Below are 22,876 nucleotides of genomic sequence, written 5' to 3' on the forward strand. Positions count from 1 at the left end.
AATATGTGTCAGGTTCTAGAGCGATAACGGCGTCAGCTTGATTCTGAGATAATTGTGAAATCATGTAGATTTTTTATCAACAAAATGACGCTTAATGTGCATATATAACCTAAAATAAACATAAATAAATAAACATAAATAAGTAGTTGCCTTTTTGTCCCTTTTGCGTCTTTCAGTACCGTATTAGTATATTATGATCATCGATTTAGATACCTTCATTGATGATAGTTTAAACAAGAACAGCCATCTGTTCAAAAATCGAAATAAAAATGCAATATATAATTGATCATTGCACCATGTTCTAATGACGAAATAATAACCGCATTGGATCGAGGCGTTAACTGAATGGTGATAAAACAACTGAGGCATGAAATGTAACAAATACATAATGTATTAGCATTTATTTGAATATACATCGATATATACGTTACTTTGAAAATAATCTAAATACCAAATTTGAACTAAGTGCTTCCCTATTTACCAAGGAAATGTGACCATGAACGAAAACATTTCTAGTTACAAGGTGAAGTTCAGAATGGGATTTTAATATGGTATACATGGCATTCAAGTTATCGTTGCCATCATTTATTCAATCTAAAAAAATACACCGATAGAATTGATGTTTGGATAAATATATTTGAGTTGGATTTTATTGACTACGGTACAAATGGGATTCGAACCATTGTGCAGCGGAAGTATGACTACGGTCCATTGCAACGAACCATACATGTCACCATCCATCGAAATAAAATGGAATAAATTCAATAAAATTCATGAAAATCTTACATATTATTTTAATTTCTGCGAGCTAAACTAGGATAAAGAGATGGGTGTACCGAAGTTTTATCGATGGATGAGTGAGCGTTACCCGTGTCTTAGCGAGGTCGTCAAAGAACACCAGGTATGTGCCACAACAATTACAAAGTGAAAGTATTTCAGAAAAATGACAAATAAAATCGGCCCGATCGATGTCGATAATAAAAATTTTTTTCTTTGGGGAATGTTTCCCCTGCCATTGGACCTGGAATGACCTGGATGGATAAAACCTGATAGTGTTCACGAAATATGTTCTGCACTTGATTCTCTTTTTACAGTTACCAGAATTCGACAACCTATATCTGGATATGAACGGTATTGTTCACATATGCTCTCATCCCGAAGATGACAACCCGCATTTTCGAATCACTGAAGAGAAAATATTTGAAGATATATTTCACTATATCGAGGTAATATATGTCGTAGTAGCTGCAAAATTGATGGAAATTGAGAACTTTATTGACGTCTGGAAAATGTTGGTCCATTATGTCCCTGCCCTTTGGTTTTTGCCATATATGCCCCAAAACCTTTCTTCGGTCATCCTTATTACCGAGATGATGTATTTTACCGAGATCAACCGAGATCAACCGAGATGAAATTAAATATAACATATTTATTTATTCCATATCGATTTTAACCATTGAAATCATATCATATCAGTAATAAATGCCTGCTGGGTTCATATTTTACATATTTTGTCGGATATTTTTGGAAAAATAACTTTTAACTTTACCGAGATGAGATCGTCGATCAATCAAATTCAATGAAATTTTATTGCTAACCGAGTTTACGTTTTTGAAGTCAAAATTTTTTTAAATAAAAAAATATGTAAAATATGACTCAAGAAGGTATTTATTATTGATATAACATGATTTCAAGTGTTAAAATCGATAAGGAATAAATAAATATGTTATATTTAATTTCATCTCGGTTGATCTCGGTTCATCTCGGTAAAATACATCATCTCGGTAATAAGGATGACCCCCTTTCTTTTCCTTAAGTTTAGTAGTTCAGCAGTGATTCCATACCTCGGCCATTTTGAGCATAATCCAGGTTAGTTACTTAATCGTTGGTGGTAAGCTTTTTATAATCAGATGGGCTAATATACCAACATATATGTGGTTTATGAAAATATCCGATCGTGTAACTAAACCACAGACAGGTTACTGACTAAATCCAGGCGAGCTTGATGGAGTGGCAATCACTTTCACTCATAACTGGGCTAAATACATGTATTTTTGATAAGGGCGACATTTACGATAGCGAAATGAATGATTGTTTTCTTTCAGGTTCTGTTCCGAATGATCAAGCCGCAAAAGGTTTTCTTCATGGCTATAGATGGCGTTGCTCCACGAGCGAAAATGAACCAACAAAGAGGCCGACGTTTCAGGTAAAGCTGATGATGAATTAGCATTTGTTTTCTTAATTAATTGATATAATTTTTAGCTTATTTCTTAAATCGACTTGTTAAAATAATTTCTGCGTGGATTTTTAGATCAGCGAAGGAAGCCGACGATTTGATCAGAAAAGCTCTTCAAAAGGGCGAAGTTCTGCCGACATCGGAGAGATTTGATTCGAATTGTATCACTCCAGGTATTTCATTCATTTTTGTACCCTATCAAGGATTGGAGCAGTTCATTTGAAATGTGATAAATCCTAAAAGGATTTTAACTCAGTTTATGAGCAAAACCGCAGTCGATGATATAACAGTATATTCTGACAATACATTCATTTTCCTTTCTATGAAGTACTGAGAATAGTATCAGTCTACCAGTCATCCAGTGAATTTTCTCGGTTGGATTTTTTTAAATTTTGCCGATTTTGCAGAAATTTCATGTGCAAACAATGTAAATATTGATCCTCTATGTCATGTATTTTTGTATAGGTACGCCGTTCATGGTGCGATTGCAGGAACAATTGAAATACTTCGTCGTCAAAAAAGTCTCGACCGATCCATTGTGGCAGGGTCCGCGTATTTTCCTTTCCGGTCATCAGGTACGAATTATTTCAGGCGGAATTTGATTGAGCTTTTCCGATGCCGGTGAACCTTGCGTCCCGATTCACAAAAGTTTAATGCGGTTTATCAGGGAGAGAGCGAGAAGATTGTCTGACACGAAAAACTAATCCTAGTTTCATTTTACGCGAATGTATTTCAAAATATGAACGGTTTTCAATCGTTTGATATGTATTTTATTACAGACACCAGGCGAGGGTGAACACAAAATCATGGACTTCATCAGATACGAGAAATCTCAGCCGAATTATGATCCAAATACTCGTCACTGTCTATACGGTCTAGACGCCGATCTTGTAAGTTGTCTTCGTTTATAATGAATGGCTGAATGAATGAATTTTTTTTTCCATTTCAAAATTACATGATGTAATATAGAAATTTCTAAGGTTTCATGAAAAAATTTTTTAAAGAATTTTTTTATTTCAAATACTATTTATATCAAACGATTGTTGTATGAAAATCACCAGGAATAACCTAAAAATTCCCGTCTTTCCAGATCATGCTCGGTTTGACGAGTCACGAACCGCATTTTTCGCTGTTACGCGAAGAGGTTCGATTCGGCGGCAAAGAGAGTAAAAACAAACGATCAACTTGCCCGGAAGAGACGACGTTTCATCTGTTGCATTTATCGCTGTTTCGCGAATATCTAGATTTTGAATTCGGTCGATTAAAGGTAAAAACTTCACAAATGTTAATTGACCAGTTTCGAACCAATTCCTTTATTTTGAATATTGCTGAAAGGGATGTTGTAATTTTAATCTTCAGAGGTCATATTCAGTTTGATGTTGTGTACGCCCTGGTTGAGTGACCTATTTTTATCTCGATCTCAAACTAGCGCAATATTTGAAATACAGAAAATAACGCTGAGATATATATTGCAAATGCTCCATCAGGCCTTGAGAGATCTTGAAAATTGAATGATCAGATCAATCTTGAACTATTTAGGTACTTAAATCTCAAATATAATTAAAAAAACAATACCTCACCAAAACCTATGATAAAATCTTTTTGAACCAATTCCTTTAATTATCCGTGTAGATGGAAGTCCTTACCAAGAACTCGACGCCATAGAACCACCCTCTTCAACTAATCTATGTTATTCAAGTACCCGACATGTGGCAAAATTACCCGACACCCTCCGTAACGCAACTAGCATCTGCGCCACATTGCGCCACACATGTCCAAAAATAGTGTTTTTTGTTTTTCAAATTGTCATCTTTTGAATATTTCGACTACCAGTAATCAATTTTGTCATAGGTTCAAAAACCTGCGATGGAAAAGTTTTGAATACGGAGAAAGGATTAAGGCGATTAAAATGGCTTTCAACTGCATGAGCAGTATTACCAGTATGAAAAAAATATATTCAAAAACACCAGATGGCTCGTATATTATACGTTTAATCTCGTGTCAACATTTGCGCTTGGTATTTTTTTTTGTAACAATGTATTCGGCATTTATTTGAAGATTAAATCACCTATTGCGAACGAACTGGTGCAAAAATTTCAAATAAAAAATAACTGGTTAACTTTTTTCGTGGTTCTCTGGTTTCCATTATGAGAGCCTTATTTTCAAACTGTCTCTGCCTTTCTCTGCAGGTCTTTCAGCTACTTAGCTTCGTTAATAGTGGGTCGATCTTGATGAAACTTGGGTACAATGTTAGTATGGGGATTTGGTTGTGCAGTGCAAAGAATGGGCTCACTGCGCCGCGTAGGCAGAATTAGGCACTATTGTTTTTCAGCGACATGACCTTGAAGATAACCTGGTAACTGAGGAACGGGGTCAAAATTCAAGAAGTTGTCATGACAAAAATTAGCTCTTGGCCCTAGATACAACATACCGTGTCCAAAACGCAATGGGAACAAATGCATAGGAATTTCTGAGTTGCCTCAGTGAGTGACGGCAGATTCGAGTCTGAGCCGGTTGTCGCCTATAGCTTGTTTTTTTTGCATTCGTTTTAGAATAAACTGCCATTCGAATACAATATCGAAAATATAGTCGACGATTGGGTTTTGATGGGATTCATAGTCGGCAACGATTTCATTCCGCACGCTCCCGATATGCACATCAAAAACGATGCTCTGCCGATGATCTGGCAAACGTACGCGTCCGTATTACCGACGTTAGACGGCTATTTGAACGAAGGCGGCTCTTTGAATTTGCGACGATTTGAAAAGTTCCTCACCGTTCTGAGCGATGTGAGTACCGGCTGCTTAAAAAAAATCGACAGATTGTTTTTCGTATCGTTACGAACTGCATATTTTCAGCTGTCGTTGCGTTAAATACATGAATTTTTAATGATTTCCAGTTCGATGTTGATCAGTTCAATGAGCGTTACGCCGATTTAAAATGGTTCGCCGGCAAAACCGGCAATAAAAAAGGGGTAAGTTCACCTTGCCGATGGGGATTTATCTATTTTTTAATGAATTCCCTGTACAACGAGCTATCAAATTCCCACCAGCTGGTGGGCCTGCTAAATATGTTGCTTACATGGCTGGAAATTGGTTCATTTTGTATCACTGCTATCATTTCAATCTTTCACATGAAAATGAAAAAAGATTGGGGAGACCAACTCTCCTAGATCAACTTAGTTTTGATTTTTGGATTCTTATTTTAGCCATGAATTTACATTTTCCATACAATTACACATACATATATATCTATATTGTAGGCCAAGGGGAAAAAAGGGAAAACGAAATCATTCGCGGCAAACAAAGGTAGATTTGCCGCGTTAGACATCAGAGAAGAATACTCGGGTATACAGGATGAAGGTAAATATCTGTGAAAGGGGTTTCATAACAAATCAGGAAAAATCAGGGAATCTAGGATTTCGAATTCCGTGCAGGGAAAAAATCACTGCCATGTAGTGAAAAGCACATGTTTAAGCGCAGAAGTTGTCAATTTTGGAAATCATTTATTAAGAAGTTGTTTTCAACGACAATTATTTCCCCATGGTTCTTATAGTTCACAAAAACCATGAAACTTAATTTACTGCTGGGGAAATCAGGGAATTCTGACTCTTTTCTTGAATTTTAATTTTTGCGATCTTGTTCTTGTGTTGATGTGTGGCAAAAGAAACTAACTGAGAAGAAAAGCCTCGAACTGGGGATATCTTAATCGGGGGATTTTCAGTCAAGGTTCAGAGAACTATTGGGGAATTTCGGATTCTCGGATCCGTAAGAACCCCGTTTCCCGTAGTGATAACCGAAATTGTTTTCATCATCAGACGTTTTGTACGACGACGATGACGAAGATTTCGTCGTCGATAAAATCGTTACGGTCGAAGAAGAAAAAGACGCGAAGGAAATGTTTCAGATGGAATTTCGCCAGCACAAACGTAACTATTACATGGAGAAACTCGAATATCCCGAAGTCACTCCGTAAGTGAAATGAGCAACACCTAGAATAATATCATTCATTTGCGCATATTTTAGACAAAGAAAAAACTACGAATTTATGCATTGATTTTACAGAGAAGTTTTGCAAGAACAAGCTCACTGCTATGTTCTCGGTATTCAGTGGATATTGAACTACTACTACAACGGCGTTGTATCTTGGGGCTGGTAAGTGGTTTTCGAGTTCAATATTTTCTCCTGATGCAAGGCAATTACCGTGAAATTGTGAGTCGGCGTAATTCCGAATGTTGTGTGTCGGCTGCCGTGCTGAAGTGAATTATTAATGAATCATTTCCAATCTTTTTCGCCCTCTTCGAATAATTCATTTTGAAAAATAATATTTGTTTCATTTTGAATAATGATTCGAATATCGTTTCAGTAGATCTGCTGGTTGACCATTGATGAAACATTTTGTGACGATTATGTTGAAATCGTGCAATAACAATGAAAAAGAGAGTCCGAAAAAGTTTCCTTGAGCTTTATGTATTCCTGAAGATGATTTCTAGGATATAGTTGAAAGGTTGAAACATAATGATAGTTCAAGGAAACATTTCGGACTCTATTTCTAGCTCTGCTCTGTAGGGTTGGGTTAGCTGATATTAATCTATAAAAGAGCAGTTTAGTTCACATTTAACTTTGCACTTTTTTTTTTACTTAAAATAACCTAATTTGTGCTCAATGCCCTCTGAATTCATGTTTAACCATTGGTATCATCATCACTATTTTCATCATAACAGTGATCATTCAAATATGATCAAGATATAGCACAAATTCTTACCTTTAAACAGTGCAGTAATGAGGTATCCGACAAGGTAACACAACTACCAATATGAGCGTTAAACAGTATCAGCAGAGTTTCCCACTGAGATATGTCTCTTTAAGAGACATGCGTTATGCTGCATACTGATGTATGTACTGTACACATGAGGCAGGTCGTATATAATTTAACAAGGATAACTAAAACTTTGGGTCTTAAACAGAATAGTATTAACGAGGTTCAACTTAACCATTATTTTTACTCATTTCCGGTCAGAATTTCTTAGAAATCATTTAGAATCTAAATGATTTTTCAGGTATTATCCGCACCATTACGCTCCATTTCTCAGCGACGTCAGAAATTTCAGCCAAATGAGTTTCGAGTTCGAGTACGGAAAACCGTTCTTACCATTTCAACAATTGATGGCTGTACTGCCAGCTGCCAGTAAAAACCTATTACCCGAATGTTATCAGGTAAACGATTGATGCTAGAAATTAGATTCGTTGAAAAAGTGATATTTCATGTATTCATCATTGTTCTTTTCAGACATTGATGACCGATGAAATATCGCCAGTTATCGACTTCTATCCGGAAGCGTTCGACCAAGATTTGAACGGTAAACAACAAGCTTGGGAAGCGGTCGTTCTAATTCCGTTCATCGACGAGGTAAGATGGATGATCGCTTTGATTTTTTTCACAAAAAGGATAAGATAAGTAAATACTTGAGACAAATTGAATTTGTGAAGATATTTGATAGATTTTAGATAGCCCTGAACTCAAATTTCGACCCTTCCTGAAAATCTCTTAAAAAGCCCTGAGCTTGTTTGTGTGGTTCTAACTTCTCGAGTACGGTTCTATAAAGAGCTTAGACTGAATTTCCCAATTATCAACTTAAATTTACAAAAAATTCTGTAAACTCGACCATTGATCACACAACTATATCTGCACTTTGATTTCTGATTTCAAAATAAAACCCCCTGTTTCGCTCCCGGCAGGTGTGGTGAGTTTGTAAAGGACTCCAAATCGAAATATCAAACGAAGTCTACAAATCAAATAACAGGCCAATCCCTATTTTAAGATTAAAAAAGACCAATGTTACATATTTCTAATGACGATCTTCTTAGAATCGTTTGTTGGAAGCGATGGCGAGTGTGGAACATCGTTTAACGCCCGCCGAGCGTACACGCAATACGAACGGTTCTTGCATCATGTATCGTTTCACCGAACAGTCGCTTGGAACGTATAAATCGGCGAACCCTGCATTTCCTGATATACTCTTCAATCATGCGAAGTAAGTTTATAGATCCATTGCACCGTTCTAGTTAATCAGGGGCCGATCCAAGGGGAGGGTGTGCATCACCTTAAAATGTCCCTAAAATTTTACGGGAAAATGAAAAATATTAAACTGATACCTTAAATTTAAATTCATAAGCTTCTATGTATACCCAATGAATAGATGTTTTCCTGACAAGCTTTCTATTGGGGTATACTTGTATGATATGCCCTATTTTGAGGGTGGACCCCTTCCTTAATCAGACCCTAGATCCGCCTCTGTCAATGCGTATGTGGAGTAACCCTGGAATTTTGTGTGGTGGATACATTCAAGTCGAGACTAGACAAGCATCATACAAACATTATGTATGGCCATTGATGAATTATTAACATCTTCCCTGTCTCAACAAGCACACAATGGATTGATAAAAACGGTGTTGTAAACGTCAACCAGTGCAAAACCGCAATAGTGTTAATCTACTTGATTTACTGTTAGTGTTGCTGTTACTGTTGATATCGAGACATTTTTAAATCCTGAATTGTAGAGAAAGTGAGATCGGTGCCGAGCTTTACCGACTGAAACCGAAAGAAATCAAGAAGGGACTCTGCGAAGGTGTTAGGATGGATGTCTACTATCCCGGATTTCCGACTATGAAACATATCAAACATTCTGTGAGTACTGACAGGGCCGCCTTCGGTTATCTGAATTAGTCGACTATAGTCGAACTAAACGAAACCAAATGTCTGTTAGTCGGAACTATATGCCGGAAATCGTTCGAAAATCAAGCGCATTCGGTTATTAGTTCCGACCACTAGTCGACTAGATACGAAAACCGAATTTGGCCCTGACTGACAACACCCGATCCAGTCGACAAATGGTGATGATTGGAACCATTTTGAATTCAATTTCAGGCATACCTCGAGAAATGTAACGTGAAAGTATTTCAAATGAATAGTCGTAGCGAGAATATGATGTTGAAAATTGAAGACGGCAACAAAGATATGGTATTATTTAGTTAATCGCTGAAATACGCGAACAGGTCGCTAGTTCTTGATGTTCACGAGGGTTACCATTAAATTCTTCTTGTTTTGAATAGGATATTGATGAAGCAGCCCGCGAGCTGGTCGGCCGTTCGATGTTCGTTTCATGGCCTCACCTGATCGAAGCGAAAGTCGTGGCCATCTCGGACGGAACTATTAGGTAAGAAGTAATCGGTCTCGTTCATTTCAAGCTTAAATAAATAATTGTCGTAAAACGTTGAGAAATTTTAATTTCATTTATTTATTTTTCATTCATTTATCCGATTCAGGTACGATATCGTGGAATGTTCCTCGAAAGGCGGTAAAACGCGCGGTCGAACGAAGTGCGTCGAGATGAATAAAACCTGTTTGTCGCAAGAGGAGAGCAAACTCTGGTACAGCGAAGTCGGTCGTATCAGAGACACGTAAGCGTTATTTACAGATCGCAATACAAGAAACGAAATCGTTCGGGGGGTCGCGTCGTCATCTGAAACGGAATTTCGTTTTTTTGTAGTTATTACGAAAGAAAGGGAATCGTGATCGGTCAGACGAATATCGTCGTTTACGCGCGGCCTATGATGGGTCGTAAATACGTAAGCAGTTCGCAGGGCAGCGTCACGTTGGAGAAACAGTGGTCGACGTATGCTCTACCATTCGTCTTTCAAACCTCGGTTAAGGTAAGGGATAGTCATTTGCGTGTTCGGGGCAGACATGTTCAGAGACGGATACAGGATTTTCGGGAAGGGAGCGCTGTTTTCTTGTTAGAAAGTTGATAAGATTGTGACATCCTTGCGCAGGGTGACCACTTACCTGCAAGTCGGGTAATTTTCTTTTCTTAAAAGAAAGTCAGGAAATTTTGTAAGAAAAAAAAAGGCTAAAATTAGGCTAAACAAAAATGATACCTTGTTTCTCCGCAGCGGCCGGGTCATTTTTGTAAAATATGATAAAATTTATAAACTGTTCATTTCTATAGCGGCCGGGTCTGTTACGGTAAAATTGATCACGATTTTAAAAAAAGTAATGTATAGGGTAGATAGGCGGCCGGCCGGGTCACCATTTAAGCTCAGCAGAGCGGAGAAACAAGGAATCAATTTTTTTAGCCTTAGGGTTAGTCAGGTAGAATTCGTTGCGATTCCTAGATCGCGCATAAAAATCAACATTTTCCATCTATATTCTATGTATTTGACTGTTAATTGATTGTCAGAGAAAATTCAGGGAAAAAGTGGCCACCCTGATGCACATTAATTAAGGCCTGGGTGTTAAAAACGAGAAATGAGGTCATCCAGTCAGGAAGGTCCGATGACAGTTCAAAATAAGTGCCATATGGCATCGCTGCAACAGTCTGTTAGTATACTGCTAACGTTTACGTTCTGCACACAAAACGATATCAGAAAAATATCATCAGCAAAAAATAGGGACACCCCTTGAAACTGCCCCTGAGGTGAAATATGTCAGAGAATGTTGGTTTGAATTTGATGCTATTAAAAATGCACATCTGAAAATTCAAGCTCGCAGAAATGAGAATATTTTCCTAAGTTTTGCACTTGTATTATGAATGTTTTACAAACCTTACACGAAGCCCGATATTTATTTAATTTATCGTTTAAAGGATATAGCCTCGCACGATCCATCGTTTGCCCAGTTTAAGACGATCGACGAGCTTTTCCCGCTGAACAGCGATGTCTTTATGTTGGGTTACCCGCACTACGGATGTATGGGTAAAGTACTCGAACACGACACAAGTAACAGTGGCCGATTACGCATTGAACTTACCGTCAAAATGGAACCGAACATGATGGACGTTATCTCGAAGCAGCAGGTATTGCCAAATAATTTACAGCCCAAAATAATATCAAAACCTAGGGATTATGCTCGCTTTATAGTCAATAATTTATTGTATCCTTGGGTTAAATTGAAAGTTAAATCGATCTATGAAATAATCAATGATTAACCCCTTTCAATGCTGACTTACTGATACCCAAAAGAGATCATCTTTCCCAGAGATGTCCTTATCAATTCAAGAACATTGTATTGATTGTTCTGCCACATGCTAGTGACTCATGAGGAAAACCCATTACCATGTTTATCATCAAAATTGAACAGTGCACCATAATTTCATCCGTATCAGTTGTTAATATGTTATCCCAAATCCGAGAACAAATCGAGTTTTTGTGCTCATAAGTAAAATGTACTCGGTTGATCCAACTGGAACCATGGTCCTTGATATTTAGGATATCATGAATTATTATTTATCATAATCTTATTTATAGGCCTATGTGAAAAAAAATATAAAGTTATTAAAACCAGCCCTTGTAGACAACCTCTGGAATTTTATGATTCTCATGCATATCGAATATCTACCTGAACCTTGGAAGATGGAGTTTTGAGCGGTCAGTAATTCGCAGTTGATATTTTCTTTCAGAAATTATCATTGTCGTATATGCCGGGATATGTGGTCGCGAAACGGTTAGGGATCAGCGGTCACTTGCTGTCTCGTATCACGGGTACCGTGTTCATCGCCAAGGGCTCGAAAGACGAACCGCGAGACGGAAAGATAAACATCGGATTGAACCTGAAATTCAACAAACGCAATGAAGAGGTAAAAACTGATGATTTTGAGTGCAAAAGTCCAAAGAGGCTTCTTAACACATAAAGCAAAGTCTAAAATTCCACGTTGGAATCAAAATATTTTTCAATATGTTACACGTTTTATCATCATCGATGTCTATGTATAGATGCCGTACCTATTCGAAATTATTTTTTGGTGATTCATGCTGAAGATGCCTAGCAATCTTAAGATTCGTTTTAGTTTTAGTACTGAAATTAGCAATTCACATAGATTGTACTTCCTGTGGGAGTTATGAATTCTGAAATCTGTCGACTATTAAAACTTATGAAATCTGTTATAGTCGGCGTTTTACTATGGATGTTTTGTAGTAATGTAAATAGGTGTCATATGGTTAATGTAAACTCCTGGTAAGTTGAATATATATCATTGCAGGTACCTGGGTATACAAAGAAAACTGACGACGGCTGGCAATATTCAAATAAAGCACTGCAAGAAATCGGTTTATACATGGAAAGGTACATACACAAGACATATTAGATTAATTGCTTAAGGTTTCAATTATTTCTGGATTTCATCTTCCCAGGGTTTCAATAAATTGCGTAAAATTCATGATTTTCACTTGTAAATATTCCGCCTTCCTCAAAGCTGCCAGGGTTGTGATACCAGGCAAACGCAATGACAGTGAGGACGTATATGTCCAAAACACTCGGGTGATGGATGTTGACATGTATTCGAAATTCAGCTAATGTTACAAGACAATCATCCGAAATTCGTCTTGTTGAACCACTTTATCGAACAGAGATCTATGGTTCATGATCTTTTTCTGTCTCGTTTGTGGAATAATTTGCCAATACACATCCGTAACCTACCATCAGTGGAGTCCCTTAAACATGCTTTAAAAAAATTTTTATGCAAAGAGTTTTTAATGATTAGTAGTACCTGGTAACTGTTTAAGAAGAGGTACATATTTTGTGAAGAACTTCGAGATTGTTTTAATGTAAATTGCTTTTGAATAATAAATTATTATTATTATTATCATTATGGATGTACATAGACGTCCAAAATCCTATGAGAACCTGAATCCTGCAAGGGTTTAAGACTGTTAAATGAATTAGAAATTTAAAACATTAAGATATTCGGTGGATTTCTATACGCAGGTTTCCAGAACTGTGGGATTACCTCGTTAGTAACACGACTGAAGGCGATGTCTATTATGAAACTGATGTATACCCGGACGATACGTCCGAGCGTATCGGCGCGTTGGCTAAATTCTTGAAAGAGTTGCCGTGTCAGTCGGCGTCGCGTATGAAAATAGGATCCGATATACTCGACGAACCCGTCATCGAACTCGTCGAAAAAGAAGTCGATAAAGTCTCGGTAAGTCGTGTTACTTTTTGAATCCGCAGCCTGGATGCACCCCTCAGACATTTGACGTTTGATACACCATTGAAAAAACATTATAGGCCTATCCATGTTCAGATGATAATATGTAGAAATTCCCACAATGACGAAAAAAGTGATGATCCGAAAATGTTTCCTTTATCAATTACCTTATTCAACGGCGAATGAACTACTAGCTCAAGGAAACTTTTTTTGGGCTGTATATTATTTTTTCCTCATTATTGTGGGATTTTCTATGTATCGATCACCATTCTTTAGACTTGTCCTCACCGAAAAGTTTGGATTGAAAATGTTACAAATTGCCTACAAATACCAGACATTGAGACATTTTATCACCAAATTCAATTATTCATACAACAATGGTGAATGTCTGTGGGCGGACAGCTGGCGTAACTTTCATGATTGCTGTTAGCTGAATCGAAATTAGCTTCGAATTTCTTTTGACACAATACAGATAGAAAACAAGAAACGGAAACGTTGCGTTAAAGTTCAAGTGAGGCCTCACCTGCTCTACAAGGTATTGAAAATTGATATAATCATGCAACACGAAAAAAGACGAACAACTTCATCAAACTTCATCAAAATTTATGTTTCTTCCTTTTCTAGCCAATTACGCATCAGCTGAATTTGATACCCGACACAACTGCTCACTACCTTCTGTTCGATAGAGTGATCAACTGTCGTCTGGGTTATTCGACCCCGTTAGGTTTGAGAGGTACAGTCACTGGTATCTATTTAGGTATGTACATTCGAAGAAGATCACTGCAGCAAATTTCAAGTTAAAAACTCCAAAAGATGATATAGCTCCAATGTGTTTAAGCCCTATCTCATGTTATCGTATTTTTGTTTTAGGTGAAAAAGAGTTGGACACGATTTATGACGTCGTGTTTGACGAGCCGTTTCAAGGCGGAATTGCGTTGCGTTGTAAAGCCGGCTGTGGCTACAAACTGCCGCCGACCGCGCTGATCAACCTGTCGCACGGCGATCGCAAAGAGGAAGCGCGCAAACGCGGCGTACCGATCGACGTCATCGTGTCGGAATGGTCGACGCAAATCACGAATAAACCTCACTCGTCGTGCCGTAGCAACAACGATCAACAATCGCCTCACTCGTCGTGGCGTAGCAACAGCGATCAACAATCGCAGAACAACGGTCGAAATTATAGTTATAACTATAATCAACAGCAGCGGCAGCAGCAGTCCGGCGCGAACTCGATGAGATCGGCGAAGAATTCACCTCGTAGCGATAACGGCAAGAAGTACAACGCTCCAGACGGTTTTCAGGTAATCACTCATCAGTATTGTTGACTAGGATTACGGTATCAATTTCTTCATGGTCAACTTCAGCTAATTAACAATCTATAAGCCGCATTCACACTTTCGTTAGTTAGTGCGTCCCAATTTGGCCCGTACCTGAAATGGAACAATTTTGAACGGACGGAATAATGCCATGCATTCACACACGTTTGGATACAGCTGCTATCACTGGTCCTACGAGGCGCAACACTGATTAGGCAATCAAAGCTAAGATGAGTTTCTATTCACACGCAGAGTGAGGTTCTAAAATTCAGAACAAACCTCGATCGGTCTTTTTAGTTAGTCTGAGAACAGACTTTTTGCTAGAATGAGAGTTTGATCTTTTCTAAATCAGAACGGACTAAATCGGATTTAGAATGTTCTAAATAATGTAGTGTGAACGCGGTTATGATTATTACTGCCTGCCCATAGATAATTAACTCATGCCTGCCCATAGATAATTAACTCATTTTACGGTTACTTTTATATTCATCATCCTCTACGTTCTAATACTAAAATCTACATAAAATCTGAAGTAAGCATGGTTCGTCTAACATTTTGCACGATTCTAATATGAGGTTTTGGTTTTTAACGCATGTTCTTTTTAGAAATCCGGTGCTTATCAGTCAAATGGTGCTTATCAACACCAGAAACCAGTTAGAATAGCTCAGAGAGCTTCGGTTAGTTTTTTCTGTAGTAAATCGACCGTGTAACTCGTCCGTCCGATGAAGTCTGTCATCATTTTGAAAATGGGGAAATTCATCGAAGCGTTTTCGTTATTTTCAGGCGCGAAGCGGAGGGGATGAATTCGCGAACATGTGGAAAGAACTGAAAAGTGGCGGCAATGGTGCCACGGGCGGCAATCCGCAACCGGAGCAGCCGCGCGTTCTCGATTCGCGGCCGAAAATGCAAGAAAAACTGAGCATTATTAAACAGCCGGCCGAGAAACCGTTAGAAAACAGTGACAAACCACAGTCATCGTCAAACATAGACGACTTCATGGCAATGTTTCAATCGCTGTCACTGGTGGAAAATAAACAGCAGCAACCGAAACAGGTAGAAAAAATCAGAAAATAGTCCAGCAGACGCTACTAAATCAGGAAAATCACCGCAATCAGGATTGTTTTTAACCCAATTAGGCAGTTACCAGATTAGAAACCGAGTTTAGTAGTCTTAAGGTTAAAAGTTTGCTTACAAAACCAACGAATTACTGGTTTACATAAACAGTACCGATTTAGGAGGAGTCTTCTTAGGGGTGTAAAAGTGATGCGGATACTCCTCAGAATTAAACATTTTCTCCTTAAAAGCTCCTTATATCCGGGACGAAAGACTGATCTGTAGAGACCCTGTGTATATATATCCTCCTGTTCTAAGAGCAGTTGATTTATTGATTTACATGCGTAACTTCAGGAAGAATATCCTCAAAGCACGAACAAAAGCTACGGCCGTAAAGTGACAGTTGAAGAACTATTCAAAACAGCTGCCGAATCGACGCCACAACTTCAGACACCGAGCGATTTTAGCGCGCCTCCGCCTTCACATGCTCACCAGGTACCCGTCAGCGGACAGAAAAATACTCAAGATCACCTACAACAGCAAAGGCAAAAACAAAAGATTGGTCAGCCACCGCAACCACAGCAACAACAGCCACATTTCCAACACTATCACCCTAGGTAAACATCGTTTGACAATTATTGAAATACGGTTTGTGGATAGGGTCTTTAGAACGAAGAATCTAATGATAATTCTGTAAACCGATTAATAAGTCAATGACAGTAATCTTACTCCTGTAAATCTGAATGCTGCATAATAGTATTATGGATCTGTGGTTGTAAGTAGATTCAATGTTGTTTACTATTTCTGTACGAGAATGTAGTTCATCTCGTTTCCTATCGATGGTTCGAAACCTCGTTGGATTGAACGCATATAATCTATTCAACTTCGTTTCTGTAGTTCCCGTGTTGCATGTACCGATACCAGTATGTTATAATTATATCCAGATTTGACTTTAAAAACTAACATCATTTCTCCTTCATCGTTATTTCCAGCGGACACAGCGCACAGCAGGATCTACACAATTGGAGTCTTTCAGTTCGGCTCCAGTTGCCAAAATACGAACTTTATCAAGATATGAAAGGGGTAAGCATTATAGATTATTTTGATTTTCAAATAAATGTTTAACTTGTATGTTGTGCTGCACGTTTAACTCTAATCTTCTGCTTTATTGGTCGATTTTCAGCCCGGTTTTGTGGCTTACGTTACTTTGGGCAATGGATTGAAATTCAAGGGTTCGTTCACGCATACTGATGTTCAAGCAACAGAAAGTGCAGCGGCCATGGCAATGTTACATATAACAGTACGTATTTTTTCAACTTACGAACAATACTGGCTTGCGTTGAACTTGCGGACAAGAAGCCTCAAAATGAAAGTAATCGCGAGAAGCAGGTGGGCTCTGCTGTGCGTCCTTATACGTCCGATCTGTTGTGTCGATAACTTCACTTCATTCGATATAATCCAGAAGATAGTTAATAATAACTCTTGAGTCTACAATTGATGGACTTTCTCTTTTATTAGTACAATTAACGATTCGAGTTCGACTGTTAGACCGTCGATTCAAACTATGTGAAGCTAAAGTTGCTCCGAATTCGACCGTCGAGCCTAACTCCAACTAACTCTACCCCAAACTAAGCCCTCGAGATTTAACCCTATAATCACTATATTGATTTTCCTGAGATAAGAGGTCTATCTCAAATATGTCAGGACAGGTGTACAAATTGTGAACTCATTGCCAAATGTGATGTCACCTGTACAAACAGTCTTTAAAGATCACTCAACACCTGGCAGTGTTAAACAGATATTAAGTATGAATTATATAACACAGTAGACTCCACCTAAACCCTACACAGTTGGGACCTTCATTTTCTACCCAATTACGGGGTTACCAGTGTGAAGATTAATGAAAATGGATGGGAATTGTTGAGCCTAACCGTGGTCAAATGGCATTACTAATTTCTTTTTTTCATACAATCAGATTTGAACAAATCCCCGATGGCTTGGGTTCCTTATCGAACTAAAATATTTCTTTAGTTCTCTGATACATATGTGTCATATGTGATATATGTCATGTGTTTATAGGATTTGTTACTTCTGTTTCTGCCCATCCCACTTGATGATGTGTGTTAGTCAACAGCTGAAGCGTTGTGGTTTCGTTTTTATAGATTTTACCGTAAAAGATTCTATTGAAGGACTTTTTAATTCATCTACAGTTTTACACGGATTAGATTATGTCATTCGACTACTAACATGAAATGTCAACTCTATTGGACTTGCATTTGGTATATTATATCCAAACAATAATCATAGACCACTCAACAAAAGGCAGTGTCGGACAGATGTTAATAATGAATAATCAAACATGTCTCTCGGCAGCCCCCATAATTCAAGATACTCATTTCATAGCACTTGGGTTCATTTAGGCAAAAATATAAGATCCAAATATTTTTGAGTAACACATGTTGATAATCGTCATAATCAGAAATAGGTGCTATGAACGTCCATCTTGTGAAATATTGAGTACATTGTTTTATTCAGTGGAGACTCTCTTCTTAATTTCAGAATAACCAGCAACCGTGGATGAACCGAAATATTCCTCCAGTGTTCGGACCGCCGGGAGCGTTTGGCTCGACTAACTCGGCTTTCCGCCCTGTACATCCATGTAAGTTCGCTAACGTGTCGACTGCTACCTCGGTCAACTCATCTCGCCATTAAATGATTTCATTTTACTTTCAGTTATGGGTGCGCCGCCAAATATGGTACCTGAAGGACAATACCACTACAGTCAGAATAGACAGAATTCTGTGAGTAAATGCCAAAATCCAAATCATTTCTCCAGAAACATCAGAATTAATAAGGAAAAACCCACAGTTGATGATTAAACTATTTTCTCACAGTTTTGACTTACCGTAACTCCATCAAAGAAACCAAAATAACATAATGATATCTATATATTAATACGAAACTATGTACCAAATAGAGTCGCCGTGGAGAAGAATTGGGCCTTGAAATTTTGTGTGGTAGTCAATCATTGCATAAACTAATGCAACGGGTATAAACGAGTGTGAAAATATTTATAGGGGGGCCAAACGGAGGCAGACAAAATTTCAGCCAATCAGTAAGCAGGAATTCTAATTATAGACTCTTACTGCAACAAAACAATTCTACAGTGCTGTATCACTAAGCTGTTTCAATGGCCCAGTTAGTAGAGTACAAGACTGGCACCTGATGGGTCAGAAGTTCGAGTCCTGCGCATCACCGTACGTATTTTGTTTACCTCCGAGAGTTCCCCGGTCTCCACGGGTACTGGTCATCAAAGCTCATAGGGTCTCCACGGGCATGGACACATAGATTTTAAATGGCCCGACTTAATTCCATTGCGAATAAATTGAACAGTTCGAAGTTCTGGGCCGAAGGATATCACCCGTGGTTTCCACGGGTACTACTCTAGTACACAGTAATACAAGTATAACTTCAGAACTGCCAGATGTATTTATGTCTTTATTTTCTAATTTCTTCAGGGAAGAACGCGTTCAAATTCCCATAGAGAATCGGAATCATCAGAAAGTACATCACCGCGGAAACCTAGTACATCCAATCCTTTTATCCCACTTCAAGTAAGAGTTTTTCATTCAGATATCTACTGTATTAAGTTCATGTATTGTAAATTAGACTTTTTCACTGCGCAACTCGTTTGTACGATCTAAGTTGGAGAACAGATAGATCATCTAGCAAGACAAGGAATATATGAAATTCCATAGTCAAAGTATCAGGGTTTTATAATACATGTAATGTGGTTCAACTGCTTTCAGAGTTTGTAAGATTGATAAATGATAATTTCGTCTGGCAGGTAACTAAAAATCAGAAGACACCTCAAAAGCGGAAAGATAGCGAAACCGAAGCGTCTGCTGCCCCCGTAGTTCACGAGCAACCACACCACCTGCAGGCTAAAACTGACACTACAACTACACCACGTAAAACTTCCGCGGAAACGCCCAGAAAATCTGAGGGTGCAAAATCTCAGATAGAAGCGAAATCGACAGAATCTAGTCCAGCAGACGCTGCTAAATCAGGAAAATCACCGCGAAAACCGAGGAAAAAAACGCGATCTCGCTTGGCAGCGAATTTTGGTGACGGCACAAGTTGAACTACTTGACAACCACTCAAACTAGTAATGATGTGATGTTTGAAATGTGTGCAGCATATGATGCTGTTGTTTGTCATTTGTTGTTTCTAGCGCAGTATGGGTGAAATTGCCCTTTTGGCTTGGTTTAGACCCGACCCTGAAAAATCCTCACTGGCTACTAGTCTGATACCTTCCAGATTTGGGGTCCTGCTAAAGTACGAAATGATGAAATATAAAACGAGATTAAGAAATATGAAGCGAAATTATGAAACTACGAAATTATGATTTTCGTTTTGTATTTCGTAATTTCGTTTCATAGTTCGTAATTTCGTAGTTTCATACTTTAGAAGTTCCCCCAGATTTGATTGTTTTAGTCATCTTGTTGTCGAACATCATTTAAATCCGATCAGAGTTAAGAAATGTCATAATTAAAGAATCGCTATTCAACAAAAGGTCGCTTTTATTTCGATAAAATGAATAAGTAGAAAAATAGAAATATTACGAAAATGAAACGTCAGTGTAAATCTGTACGTGAAAATCCTGTAAATAAAAAGCAAAAAACAAATCATAGTGCAAGTTATTTTCATGCAATGTAGAAGAGGCTTTCATTTAGAGATCTTACCGTTATTTGGGGGATTGCCAAAAGCCCGATAGCAATAACTTGAGATGATATCATCATATCAGGATTCATTCTTTGATTACCGCCTCATCCCATGGACCGTGGATATTACTGAAATCATGATTCAATATGAGCTGTGTTATTGATATTCGCTTTAGTATACAGTAGATCTCTCCGCTCTGATACATTGAATTAAAATTTTCCTTTAGTAGCAAAAGCCTGAAATATTTTGCCAAAAAATCTCATTTAAACTATATTAAACAAGATTTGCTTTGCATAGTGGTTAAACGACTTACTTCTTGTAAGGCTGTAGTTTAATCAGCCAATATGGACAGATGAAAGTGATGAAAAGTACTGTTCCTAATAACAATATCGCACCCACTGGAGAAACACAGACCAGCATCGTACAAGTGACAATCACCATAACAAAAGTCATACCTAACAACCCGTGTGGTATCTTCAGCTATGAAAATGTATATATTAATGATATGATAAAGATGGTAGTGTATATTTGAATTAGTTAAGTAGACTACAGACACCTAAGACAGTCTGAATAGAACAAGTCCCTAAACAGAGAATACATGTACCCATTACTTAAAAAGGTTCCCACAGGATTTGGAAAGTATTGGAAAATGGGAAGCTATGGAATTTTGTTTTTTTTTCTCTATGGCTATAGAAAATCAGAAATCGGTCTCAAAATAAAATTGTTACTCTTTTCTGAATTTTTGGCTATATGTCTCAATAACTACACATTTGAAAATCTTAATGAAAACAAGTTGTTAATGGTATTGATAATTGGCACTTAATTACTTTGAATGAGCCTACATTGCCCGTTCTAGGTAGCCGATGTGTAACTTATGGAAAATGAAGTTGGGAAACCTGTAAGAACCCTGTTTTAAATCCTTCAGTATTTCTGGGCAAATCCGTAGGATTATTACCATTTCTCTGAACTGTGTTTACCTTGATTTTTCTACGCAGCTCCGGCCAAAGAGCGAAGATTTCCACGGCGAATGTAATCGTTGAGAAAGTATGCCACGTCGTATCAAATCGCGATGCCAAACAAACCGAGGCAAAGATGGCTGCATTGAATGAAAGTGCTCCGGACACGCTACAAGAAAATGATTGTTCATTAATTTGACTGTCGAACATTTTCCGGATTCTTTAAGATCAACATGACAGGGTGGCCACAATTATTCGACTTTATTTTCCCCTGACATACACATTGTTATTTCCCAGACTTTGATCTGCTAAGAATCCAATCGATTAACACAGTCAAATACCTAAGACATAGAGGAAAACTGTTTGGTTTTACGCGCGATCTAACAATCTCAAGAAACCCCCTAGATAAAGTTTCCAGGTATGTGGCCGCCCTGAATGATATACCATTTAACTTACACGGCAGCGGTGGCACCATAGTCATGGAAACAGATATTAGATAGCAGCATGAATGTGGTCATGGCGTATATCGTATCCGTGCTGATTGTTTCTGTTAGAGTCATTAGAATAGGTGATAAACCGAATCCAAAAACTACGAACATCACAGCCGATTTAACATCATCGTATCCTGAAAGAAATGAAACGCGGATGAGAAAGCGACCAGTGCATAGACAACAGAATAGAGCAAATTTAGATATTCCTAGTACTTTTTGGCTCATGACCATATGTATCCAAACAGGAGTACACTCAAAACAGCTTAATTTTTAAAATTCAAAATTTTAACAAGATTCAATGCCAGTCTACTATCAAAGGTATACAGGCACATACTGAAACTACAGACACAAAACTAATGAATTATCAAGCCAAAAAAAGTTGAACTCAAATTTTTGGTTTGGTTGCTGTTAGTTACTTCATGCTTTCGAGCTTTAAACTTGTCCATGAAACTGGACCCGTTAACTTACGAGTTCGGTTGTCCACACGTGGTGTAGAACTCGTCATCTGATCATAGCAAATGTAACCAATCACTGATAGAAGAGATGATGCGATGAATACTGTCCGCGGATCCAACCAATCATTGCTCATGTAGAGAAAAACGGCCACGAAAATGCATACACTGAAAAACTTGGACAAATTATAAATAAACAAACCGCCTCTCTAATAGTGAAATTAAGCTCATGCCTTAAATTAAGATTAATGTATAACCTGCAGATTTGCTGGGTGACAACACCGGATTGTAAAACCACTGTCCAATAATCGTAGGTATGAGAATTAACTGTAATTTAAAAAAAAAAGAAAAAGTACATGTATGAAGAACCCGTCGTCATCGAGCCCGATAACGAACACAATTTTGCACGTACATATCGCGGTAATTAGCACGTCAAAACTGTCACAACTGCTCGACTTACGGTTGTTTTTCATTTGATCCAGAAAACTGTCATCCACATAATTATCAGGTACATTCTGTCGGATGTATAATACCTTCTTCCAACCACTCATTGTAATCAGTTCGTCGTAGATAAAGAATGAAATGATGTTTTCTAAAAAAAATCTTTTTACTTCCTGGTTCAAGTTAGCGACCGCTTCTCAAGATTGAATTGAATTGATT

The 22,876-nt window shown here is 38.0% G+C and overlaps 2 protein-coding genes across 4 annotated transcripts; one reads left to right on the top strand and one right to left on the bottom strand.

Annotated features, from left to right (window-relative positions):
* Window positions 1-740: 740 nt before the first annotated feature.
* LOC141908013 (5'-3' exoribonuclease 1-like) lies at window positions 741-20,360 on the top strand. Of its 3 annotated transcripts, XM_074797780.1 has the most exons (37): window positions 741-901; window positions 1,095-1,226; window positions 2,106-2,206; window positions 2,312-2,409; window positions 2,702-2,811; window positions 3,016-3,126; window positions 3,327-3,503; window positions 4,789-5,025; window positions 5,136-5,210; window positions 5,499-5,598; window positions 6,054-6,207; window positions 6,301-6,390; window positions 7,296-7,452; window positions 7,526-7,645; window positions 8,104-8,270; window positions 8,797-8,923; window positions 9,164-9,256; window positions 9,349-9,452; window positions 9,562-9,696; window positions 9,786-9,948; window positions 10,881-11,090; window positions 11,694-11,870; window positions 12,273-12,355; window positions 12,998-13,217; window positions 13,696-13,758; window positions 13,848-13,980; window positions 14,094-14,524; window positions 15,145-15,216; window positions 15,323-15,592; window positions 15,947-16,209; window positions 16,585-16,675; window positions 16,776-16,892; window positions 18,152-18,251; window positions 18,326-18,393; window positions 18,731-18,849; window positions 19,111-19,206; window positions 19,440-19,581. In XM_074797780.1, the coding sequence occupies exons 1-37, from the start codon at window positions 827-829 to the stop codon at window positions 19,441-19,443; spliced, it is 5,043 nt and encodes a 1,680-aa protein (XP_074653881.1). In that variant the 5' UTR covers window positions 741-826; the 3' UTR covers window positions 19,444-19,581. The 3 variants fall into 3 exon arrangements, with proteins under 3 accessions (XP_074653881.1, XP_074653879.1, XP_074653880.1); XM_074797778.1 differs by lacking the exon at window positions 18,731-18,849 and having other exon boundaries at window positions 19,440-20,360; XM_074797779.1 differs by lacking the exons at window positions 15,145-15,216; window positions 18,731-18,849 and having other exon boundaries at window positions 19,440-20,360.
* On the bottom strand, window positions 20,336-22,840 carry LOC141908014 (phosphatidylinositol N-acetylglucosaminyltransferase subunit C-like). The gene is made up of 7 exons (XM_074797781.1): window positions 22,677-22,840; window positions 22,474-22,543; window positions 22,233-22,384; window positions 21,730-21,898; window positions 21,295-21,442; window positions 20,631-20,797; window positions 20,336-20,445 (listed from the first exon to the last, which is right to left on the bottom strand). Exons 1-7 carry the CDS (start codon window positions 22,765-22,767, stop codon window positions 20,403-20,405), a joined length of 840 nt encoding a protein of 279 aa, XP_074653882.1. The 5' UTR covers window positions 22,768-22,840; the 3' UTR covers window positions 20,336-20,402.
* Window positions 22,841-22,876: the final 36 nt, after the last annotated feature.

Source organism: Tubulanus polymorphus, chromosome 7, assembly GCF_964204645.1.
Source record: "Tubulanus polymorphus chromosome 7, tnTubPoly1.2, whole genome shotgun sequence".
NCBI classification, from domain to species: Eukaryota; Metazoa; Nemertea; class Palaeonemertea; order Tubulaniformes; family Tubulanidae; genus Tubulanus; species Tubulanus polymorphus.